This window comes from Rutilus rutilus (assembly GCF_951802725.1).
Source record: "Rutilus rutilus genome assembly, chromosome: 21".
NCBI lineage: Eukaryota > Metazoa > Chordata > Actinopteri > Cypriniformes > Leuciscidae > Rutilus > Rutilus rutilus.
In genome coordinates, this window is record NC_140226.1 from 9392105 (window position 1) to 9403261 (window position 11157).

At 36.1% G+C, this 11157-nt stretch overlaps 1 protein-coding gene across 2 annotated transcripts; it reads left to right on the forward strand.

Moving 5' to 3' along the window:
* The first annotated feature begins 1566 nt into the window (after positions 1 to 1566).
* On the forward strand, positions 1567 to 11157 carry chrna2a (cholinergic receptor, nicotinic, alpha 2a (neuronal)). Of its 2 annotated transcripts, XM_084393187.1 has the most exons (6): positions 1567 to 1663; positions 3473 to 3624; positions 3922 to 3966; positions 5066 to 5175; positions 8146 to 9205; positions 10596 to 11157. In XM_084393187.1, exons 1-6 carry the CDS (start codon positions 1576 to 1578, stop codon positions 10719 to 10721), a joined length of 1581 nt encoding a protein of 526 aa, XP_084249313.1. In that variant the 5' UTR covers positions 1567 to 1575; the 3' UTR covers positions 10722 to 11157. The 2 variants fall into 2 exon arrangements, with proteins under 2 accessions (XP_084249313.1, XP_084249314.1); XM_084393188.1 differs by lacking the exon at positions 1567 to 1663 and having other exon boundaries at positions 3505 to 3624; positions 3800 to 3966.

Here is an 11157-nt window from a genome sequence, read left to right on the forward strand (position 1 = left end):
CTTGTCTCGCCTGAAATGTATGCGAGAGTAGGCGGCTGCAGTGAGAGGAGGAGTGAAAAAAGCGCAGGCAAGCCGGACAGTTCTCTCTTCTCGTAGTGGATCTGACACCTGCGAGATCATAGATGAATAACGCGGGATTCACCGGATTCACGCTCGTGCACAGTGTTGCTAATAAACTGGATGGAATTGAAGTTCTGTAGCTTTTATATGAAAATAAATATAATGAACAAGACACCCAAAGTAGCCTACTTATTTAATTCCATTCCAAATACATGTTTATCAGTCTTTTTTCTTTAATACAGACATGTGTTGTTTTTTTCTTTCTTTTTAAAAAAATAAAAATTACATTGCATAACCCATAGAGATCGCACTGAGATAGTTTGGGAATATTACCACATAACGTATACACATAAAACATGATATCAGAGTTTTAAAATCAAACATTTTAAAAGAGAACTATACATCACGGTTGTTTAAACCAATGAACATCAAGCTGTGTCGTCACCAAGTCGTTTCCCATCATGCTTCTGATCAGCGCAGTCAGTGGAGAGCAACTGCGCTCGACTGCAGAATCCGACAGGTGCGCCTTGCGCTCGCGAGAGATTTTTGACTTACGTCAGCATGACATCAGAGCAAGGCGGACCGCACTCGGACACATTTCTAACCGGCATGCATCTCGCGCTGATCACCGGTGATCGATTCTGCGCAGATTTTGCTCATCTCAAACAAGCCTATTGATGTCTATTAGATTAGGTCATGGACGCTCCAGAAAGGTTATCATATCAAGCAACGTCAACAGGACCTAGTTAATATTCATGAGCTATGCCTTGACTAAAGTAGCCTATTTAAAGTCTTTGATATAGTAGGCTAGTTGAAAGGGATCAAATCAAATATCAAAAAGTTAATCGCAAACTTTGTCAAATGTTTGTAATTACCAACTATAATATTTAATATTAAAATGGTTACACTTTATTTTAAGGTGTCAGTATTGCAGTGTAATTATACATTTAAGTACAGAGTAATAATAATTAACTACATGTACTTACTAGGGGTAAGAATGGGGGTTGGTTTTAGGGTTAGTTGCATGTAATTATGCATAATTTATAATTATTAAGCTATACTAAAGGCTGCATGTATAACAATGACACTGTAAAATAAAGTGTTACCATTAAAATATATACGATAATAGATTAAAATAACACGATAACAAGTAACAGTTTGCAATATCAAGAAGCAAAAAGGTTTTGTAGCTACAGCTAAAATAAACGGAAGCAGATGAGCCAGTCGAAACAATAAGTTGCAAAGCTCTATACGGTTAGGTGAATATTTTACGCGAAACTGGCTAAATCTAAAACAAATTGTGTCAAATTAATATGTACTTGCTCATTGCATTATTTGATAGTGTAGTGACTGAGGACTGTGCACGTGCAGTTATGTCAGCATGTTCACCCCTCCCACTGGAGCCGCACAGCGTCATCATTGGCTCTCGGTCCGTCAGTGCGAGTCTGAAGCCAGAGCAACGATCAGCACATCCAGCAGTCATGACCAGTCATTGCACACGTCTCTAGCGGACTCATGACCATTGATATGGGGCAAAAACATTTTAAAGTTTTTTTGAAGAATCTGTGGCTGCTCTTTCTTATTGTGGAACACGTTAAACCTGGTAAGTGCACTTCTTCTTTTTTTACTGGCGAAAAATATAGATAGAAATTAGGAAATCGAATTAATTAGGCAAGTTCATGTAGCTTATGTATTTAAAATCATTTGCATTTGTATTATGAAACACGTAGCCTACAATGTAATGCAAAGTATCTAAGCTATCAGTTTTAGATGAAGTATTGAGTGTTAGGATCTGAATCTGATTTCACCAAGTGCAACATGTTCCTGGATCAGCATCTTTGTTGATCCTGGAACAACATTCCAATTAACCAATCAGATTTGAGGGACAAGTTTACAGTTTATGTGAAGGTTAGGGTTATGTGCTTCTGCATCAGTGTTATTCACCTGTCATTTCCCTCTGATTTTTGGGTCATTTGTAATGTACAGGGTTAGGACTAAATTTCCGGACAGGAATGTTGATCCAGGAACATGTCTCTTTGGCAAAAAAAAAAATCAAAAAAAAAAATCATGGTGACCATTAGTATCTTATTCGCATATATTTGTGGATGAGGGCTTTGAAATGCATATTAATAACATTTTAAACATTTTCTTTTTTGCACAACAGTCTACATATAGCATATTTTAAGACAAGACACCCCATTTGAATAGGGTAAAAAAATAAATAACTAATAGATATCACCATACTTCCTCAGTTGGTTGATTAGCCACATTAAGCATTGCAAAATTATAATAATATTTATTACAAGTTTTCTGAAATGTTATATGCAAATAATATGCAAATGAGGGGTTCTCTAATTGAATATGCACTCATTTGCATACATTTCTAGAACAAAAATCTGAACATTGGATGAAGTCAGGTTCAAAAAAATTTTTCAAAGATTATTGATATTATTATTATTATTATATTCTTTTTTTTTTTTTTTTTACATATTAGAGTCAAAGGTAAAATTTTGACATATAAGAGCCAAAATACAGCCAGAAGAAAAAAATAATCACTTTTTTAGGAATAAAATCAGGCAAATTATATATGAACCAACCCCTCTATAAAAACATTCAGAATATAGAATTGTTGAAAAGTTTGATGTATAAAGCTGCTGAAGTGGAGATCTCTGGCTCATTGCAGGAGAAAAAGAGATATGAACTGTAATTCAAATCTACAGACGCAAATAGATAAAGTGCTAAAGTCCAAAAAAACTGTTTTTGTAATATCTCGCCATAATTCTATATGGAATCTTAAGTCTATTGGAATTTTTTTTAAACAAGCTACAAATTCAGTACTTATGCATATACAGTGGGAATCAAAAGTCAAAATAGAAATTCGGAAATTAATATTATATATATTTTTTCAATGCAACTGAAGGAATGCAACAAAGAAGCATTTTCAGATTATTGATATTATTATTATGATTATTATTATATTGTCTTTTTTTGACCTTGTGGTTTACCATTCAACACACTGTATGTTTGCATTGCATTGGTTCCTGTCCCTAAGTGACTCCAGTCTTCTTTCCATTTAGATTCTAATATGAAGTTTCCACCCTCTGTACTAAGAAAGAAAAACACACACATCACAAATCACTGGACGGCTGGATTAATTAGAGCTGACTGCAGTGATTAAGGAACAAATAGTAATTACAGTGAGGAGGCGGCTCTGCTCGACCAGTCTTTTCTTTTACCCAGCCATAACTATGACCTATTCCGTGTTGCTCATCCTCCACTGTGCCTTTCCAAAACATTTATCAGACACTGTAATCAATTACAGTGCAGAATTAATCAGTTATCACTAATAAAATAAAGTGCATGATTAAGATCTGTCAGAAACTCTCTCTTTGTCTATGAATATCTCTTGCAGCTCTATCAGATGGTTGGATCCATGCGCATGCAGAAGACAAACTCTTTAAAAAACTCTTCCTCGGTTACAATAAGTGGTCCAGACCTGTGCGGAACATCAGTGATGTTGTCATCGTCAAGTTTGGTCTCTCGATCGCCCAGCTTATTGATGTGGTAAGTTGATATTTTGCATATTTTCTATGCTTGAATCTTGTCTCGGTCCCGGTGAGTGGCAAATTCAAAGCATCAATGCACTAATACCATCTTACAAATGCAAGTCATTTTGGCCATACATTTCGTAGCGTTAACAAGAGCTTTACATATTCTGATGGAAATTTGTGGTTGCTAGGGTCTCTGTAATATTCTGGTCTCCAGAAATGGCTCGAGTTCCTCTTTAATGGAAGTCTGTGGGATTTAGTCATCTACCAGACCGAATGTTTGATGCTAACTTCATCCTCTGATATTCTACAGGATGAGAAGAATCAAATGATGACAACAAACGTTTGGCTGAAACAGGTGACTGTTATAATCATAATTATAGTCTGTTATAGTCAAAATTATGAGATAAAGTTGAAATTATGATATACTAAATCATAATTATAAGATTAAATGTCATAATTATGAGATAAAATGTAAAAAAATGGACATCCCGTCATATTATGAGATACAAATTTGAAATGATGACATAATTATGATATAAAGTCAAAATTACAACATACTAAGTCATAATTATAAGATTAAATGTCATAATTATGATAAAACATCAGAATGATGACATCTTATATTATGAGATAAAAAATAATTATGAGATAAAAAGTCATAAAATTTTATCAAATTGGAAATTGACAAGTCAAAATTATGAGATAAAGTCGAAATTATGATATACTAAATCATAATTATAAGATTGAATGTCATATTATGATATAAAATGTAAAAAAATTGACACCCCATCATATTATGAGATAAAAAGTTGTCATTATGAGATAAAAATTTGAAATGATGACATAAGTCAAAATTACAACATACTAAGTCATAATTATGTCATAGATTAAATGTCATAATTATGATAAAACATCAAAATGATGACATCCCATCATATTATGAGATAAAAAATAATTATGAGATAAAAAGTTGAGATTATGACAAGTCATAATTGTGATATAACGTCAAAATTACAACATGTATATATGTATTACAACACATCAAAATTATCAAAAAGTAGAAATTATGATATACTAAATCATTATAAGATTAAATGTCATAATTATGATAAAAACAGTAACTGATGAACAGGTGGTTACGTTAAATAACCATTTTTGAGTTTTGAAGAATCACATGCTAATAAGAAGGCATGTGACTTTGCAAAACGTACATCAATAAATGCACTTTCTTTAAAATAAATTAAATATAAAATTTGGACATATACAGTATAGTAATTATGTTTAGAATAAGGTTTCATTTGTTAACATAAGTTAACTAATGTTCAAATTAGCCTTCCTGTAGCTCAAACAGTAAAGCACAGAAACGCCAAGATCATGGGTTTGATTCCCAGGGAAAGCAACCACTGATAAAATGTGTATCTTGAATGCAATGTGAGTTGCTTTGGATCCTGCAGGAATGGAACGATTATAAACTGCGCTGGAACCCCTCCGAGTTTGACAATGTGACATCTATAAGAGTCCCGTCAGAGATGATTTGGGTGCCTGACATCGTCTTATACAATAAGTAAGTACAGATGTATATTTCTAAAAAGGTTGTGACACACATGACACATGCAGGAAGATTTTGTCAAGGTGGTCCTGGGTATGCGGAGATTAAACGTTATCGTTAAACTAACACGATGGGCCCTATTTTAACGATCTGAAACGCAAGTGTCAAAGCGCAAAGCGCAAGTAACTTTGTGGGCGCGTCTCGGCGCTGTTGCTATTTTCCCGGCGGGATAAATGACTCTTGCGCCGGGCGCAAATCTAAAAGGGGTTGGTCTGAAGTAGCTTCATTATTCATAGGTGTGGTTTGGGCGTAACGTGAAATAAACCAATCAGAGCATCATCTCACATTCCCTTTAAGAACAGACGCACTTTTTCCTTGGCATATTGCTATTATAACGGCGGATTTGCCAGGCGCGCGCCAAGAGCGGTTCACAGTCGAGGAGACCAACGCTCTCGTCACGGCCGTAAAACACAGAGAAGTGCCATTGGGGATGGAGAAACACACCCAAATTAGCTTCGGTTAAACAGGCATATAATAATGTGGGTAAATGTGTAAGCTAGATGTATGCTTTTATAATAAATTATTATATTTATAATAAATGATCTATCTATCTATCTATCTATCTATCTATCTATCTATCTATCTATCTATCGTTTGTAATAATATGATTTGCAAAAATGAAAACTGCTGCTTCTGTGTAGATTAGAGAATCACAGTGTATGAGCGTTGTGCACTCTATACATTATGGTCAAGCATGCGCCCTAAAATAGCATAATGAACAACGCGCAACGCGCCACTGACTTTAGACTAGGTTTTTTCTGGCCAGTGGCGCAATTGTTTTATGGAACAGTAAAATAGCACCAGGGAACGTTTGCGCCGGTACACGCCTCCTTTTTTGCGCTGAACCGCCCAGGGAGCGCATGTTCATTCCCTAGTTTAGCGACGTGCTTCTGTGGAGGGAAAAGCGCGCTTTGCGCGGGTGCAAAATAGGAATGAAACATGCGTCGGTGTACAAAGTCAATTGCGCTGGGTGCAAGATAGGGCCCGATGTCTTGTTTAAACTCTGGAAGAAAGAGGGCGGTCCAAGTCTTAACGGCTCTATTAATATCTGTAGCCCTTAGATCCAGCGCTCTGGTGTTTCTGTAACATTAATATGTGAAATCAAACAGACATGGCGTGAAATAAGATGTTAAGCACTGCTGTAGTTGATTAAAAAAGGTGCATGTTTTAATCTCCTAATAAAATGTCAAATGACTATTGTCTATTTTTGGAAACACCAGGTCTGTCTTTATCTAGGAGGCAAATTTGATCTCGACAAATAGAAATTGAGGTCCTCTTGCATCATCAGACCTGAAGCAAATGCAAAAAGTGATGTAGATATTTGAAGTAATTATTGCAATTGTCATGGAACATCTTCCTAGAGGCATAAAGAAAGTTTCTACATCAAAGACACTTCCTATAATTCATCCATATTTTAAAGAAAGCACTTTTAAAAGGCTCATATCATACTTTCTGAGGCTCATTTATGACGTTAGTAAATATTTTTTTCTCTTTTACTCCACAATTATGCATTAAATTGGTCAAAAGTGACAGCCAAGACACTTATAATGTTACAAAATATTTCTATTTAAAATAAATGCTGTTCTTTTTTGTACTACTTATTCATCAAGGAATCCTGAAAAAAAAAAAAGTTTTAAACATTGATAATAATATATTTTTCTTGAGTATCAAATCAGCATATTAGAATGATTTGTGAATGATCATGTGACACTGAAGACTGGAGTAATGATGCTGAAAATTCAGCTTTGATCACAGGAAAAAATTACATTTTAAAATATATTCAAACCTAGAAAACGGTTATTAGGGCCCAAGCCCTGAAAGGGCCCTTAACATGCTCAAAAACTCTTGAAATTTTGCACAGACGTCAGAACCTGCGGCCATCAGGTCTGGGCTGAAGCTGGTACCCGGGCGTGGCAGGGGGGCTCGACAGCGCCCCCTGGAATGGGGTCCAAAAACTTGGTCCATAAATCAAACACGCTTGCATGTAATAATATGAAACTCAGTACACATATAGATCTCATCGGGCCGAACAACTTTCGTGCTCTAAGTTTTACAAAAGCCCTACAGAAAGTCGGTTATTATACGTTGTTTGGAAAACGCATACAATGGAATGTGAAATACTCCTCCTAGGGAATTCATCCGATCACATGGATGTGACTATTGTGAGTCAAAGTTATAGCGCCACCAACTGGTAGCAGGAAGTGTGTCACTTTCAAAAAGTTTTTGACAAAAGGGGGGGGGGGGGGGGTTAGTTTTACCCACTGTTACAAAAATCAGTAGGTATATTGGTCTCATCGAGCCGGACAACTTTCTAATTTACAGTCATTAGCTCCAACCAACAGGAAGTCTGATATTTTGGTTTGAATGTAGATTTTTTTGGATATTTCATACTCCAAGTTTTTAGCTACTCCTCCTAAGTGGTTTATTTTATTCACACCAAACTTTTTCAACATGATGAAAATACATTAAAGATGCTAAATTGTGAACGGATATTAAATATCTCAAACGGTTTTGCTATGGCGAGGGTTTAAAGGAATGTCAAAAAAGGAAACACTAAAAGCTTCATATCTTCTAAAAATGTAATTGTACACCATTTACTTCTATATAAAATTATACAAATATCAGAACTAAACATTTTTTTATTTTTTGTTCAATTTAAGAATTGTTTAAGTTAAGTTTAAAAACAGCCAGAATAGTTGTTTAGTCCAAAAAATAAATAAATCAAGTCATTCATAGTGCTATGCTGCCCTCTTGTGTTCAAAATCAGGTAGGCCTATTGTATTCATTGCTCATTGATAGTTTATGTTAGTAAATACATTTACTAATGTTAACTAATGAACCTTATTGTAAAGTGTAACCAAAAAAATCTTAGCGACCCCAAACTCTTGAGCAGTAGAGTGTAAACTGGTGTGGTTTTGTCTACAGCGCGGATGGCGAGTTCGCAGTGACCCACATGACCAAAGCCCACCTGTTCCACACGGGGAAGGTGAGTTGGGTTCCTCCCGCCATCTACAAGAGCTCCTGCAGCATTGACGTCACCTTCTTCCCGTTCGACCAACAAAACTGCAAGATGAAGTTCGGCTCCTGGACCTACGACAAGGCCAAGATTGACCTGGAGCAGATCGAGAACGCCGTGGACTTGAAGGACTACTGGGAGAGTGGCGAATGGGCAATCATCAACGCCGTGGGAACCTACAACACCAAGAAATACGACTGTTGTCACGAGATCTACCCGGACATCACCTACTTCTTCATCATCCGTCGTCTCCCTCTCTTCTACACCATCAACCTCATCATTCCCTGCTTGCTTATCTCTTGTTTGACCGTGCTGGTGTTTTACCTGCCATCGGACTGTGGAGAAAAGATCACGTTGTGCATTTCCGTCCTTCTCTCCCTCACCGTTTTCCTGTTGCTCATCACTGAAATCATTCCCTCCACGTCTCTGGTCATTCCACTCATCGGAGAGTACCTGCTCTTCACCATGATATTTGTCACCCTCTCCATAGTCATAACTGTTTTTGTGCTCAATGTGCACCATCGATCGCCCAGCACCCATAAAATGCCCAGTTGGGTTCATTCGGTGTTCCTGGACCTCATTCCCCGCTGGCTCTTCATGAGACGCCCAGAACCCGAGCTGAAGCACCGCAGCACGACCAACCTCAGCACATCTAAAAGCTGGCTTCAGCAGGAGACCGACGTGGACGGGCAGGACTGTCAGGACATGGATTTCGGGGTGGGGATGGGGATATCCGCGTCCATCTCGTCCCCGTCCGCCGCGTCTCTGCACCTGTCCGACTCGGAGCCTTTACTCCAGAAGTACGAGCTCCGGCAGTTAGGACACGTGATGAACCTGTGCCAGCGTCCAGCAAAGCTCACGGACCTCGTGTCAGACCCCGGTCTCAGCTTCTCACCGTGTGTCCTGAAGGCCCTGGACGGGGTGCGCTACATCGCTGATCACCTGCACGCTGAGAATGAAGACTTTTCAGTGAGTCTTATGGAATTATGGAAGAGGGATTATGGAAGCCTCTTTCTGACACACAAAAAAATGTAATCATATCGTAATAGAAAGTTGTAATTATGAGATAAAAATGGAAATTGACAAGACAAAGTTATGAGATAAAGTCGAAATTATGATATACTAAATTATAAGATTAAATGTCATAATTAAGAGATAAAATGTAAAAAATGATGACATCCCGTCATATTATGAGATAAAATGTTGTCATTATGAGATAAAAAGTTGAAATTATGATGCCATAATTATTATATAAAGTCAAAATTACGACATGCTAAGTCATAATTATAAGATTAAATGTTGTTATTATAATAAACATCAAAATTATGACATCCCATCATATGAGATAAAAAAAGTCATAATTATGATGTCAAAATTACGACATACTAAGTCATAATTATGTAAAAAGTCATAAAATTAAATAAATTGGAAATTGAGATTATGATATACTAAATAATAATTATAAGATTATATATCAAAAACATAATTATGATAAAAAGTGAAAATTACAACATGCTAATTCATGATTATAATTTAGTAAAAAAAATTGAAAATTGACGTCAAAATGATGAGATAAAGTCGAAATTATGATATACTAAATCATAATTATAAGATTAAATGTTATAACTATGATAAAAAGTGAAAATTACGACAGAAGTAATATAAAAAGTCAAAATGAGAAATTTACATGAAAATTATGAGATATGAGAAAGTTAAAGTCATAAAGATAAAAAGTTGTAATCATGACTTAGTATCTCATAATTCTAACTTTATCAATTTAAACTAAGTCATAATTATGACATCCTAAAATATAATTTTGAGATAAAAAAAAGTTAAAATTATGACACAAAAAGCCATAATGAGATAAAAAGTGATAAATAGGACATCATCATTTTTTTAACATTTTATCTCATAAGTTATATTATTGAAATGATGACATTCAAAATTATGACATCCAAAGTCATAATTTTAAGATAAAAAGAGATTAAGTTTAAAATAAGAAATAAAGTCAGATATAAAGTTGCACTTATGGGAAATAAAGTAATAAAAGAAAGAAAAAGTAATAGTGAGATATAAGGTCTTGATTTATAGAAATCATTGCAGTTAGGCCTACTAGAAATAAAATTGCAGTTACGACAAAAATGTTGACAATAAAAGCAGTGACCTTTAAAAAAAAAGAAAAGACTAAAGTGGAAACAGGCTGATCGAAAAAGTGCAAAACCCTTTGAGTGAATATTGCGTCATGTTTCTCCACTATCTAAACAGATATTCCTCAGCTTCACGGCCACTGACCTCATTATTGTCCACAGTTTTCCTGCTCTAAGCACTTCTGAACCGCACTGTGTTTGCTTTTTGACAGGTCAAGGAGGACTGGAAATACGTGGGAATGGTGATTGATCGTATCTTTCTGTGGATGTTCATCATCGTGTGCCTGCTGGGAACGGTCGGCCTCTTCTTACCTCCCTGGATATCAGGAATGATCTAAGAGCCGTGATACACACCAACATCAAGAGCTCTGATAAACACTTGAAGCCAAGAACTTTTACAGGGACCATTAAAAAGATGGCAAACACTCTAATATATATATATAAAAGCTAAAAGGTCGTTTTTTTCTCTCTTCCTTTGATGAAAGGGAATATTTGAGGACGAAATTCATTGTTACAACGCAGGAAAAACAACTGAATGCCCTGACATTTAGTACTATCAAACTGCACCCGAGTCCTGTCGTTTCCATGCATAAAGAGCAGGGCCGTCACCGCCGCAATATGCAAAATTAACCTTTGGGAAAGAGGCAAATGCTTATGTGACCCTGATGGGTGGCAGTTCAATTCAGTTCACTCTTTACCCTTTATCCAACTGTTCAATGAATCGTAGATTACATTTCGTGCCGCTTTCAACAGCAATTATCTCCAAGGTCAGAA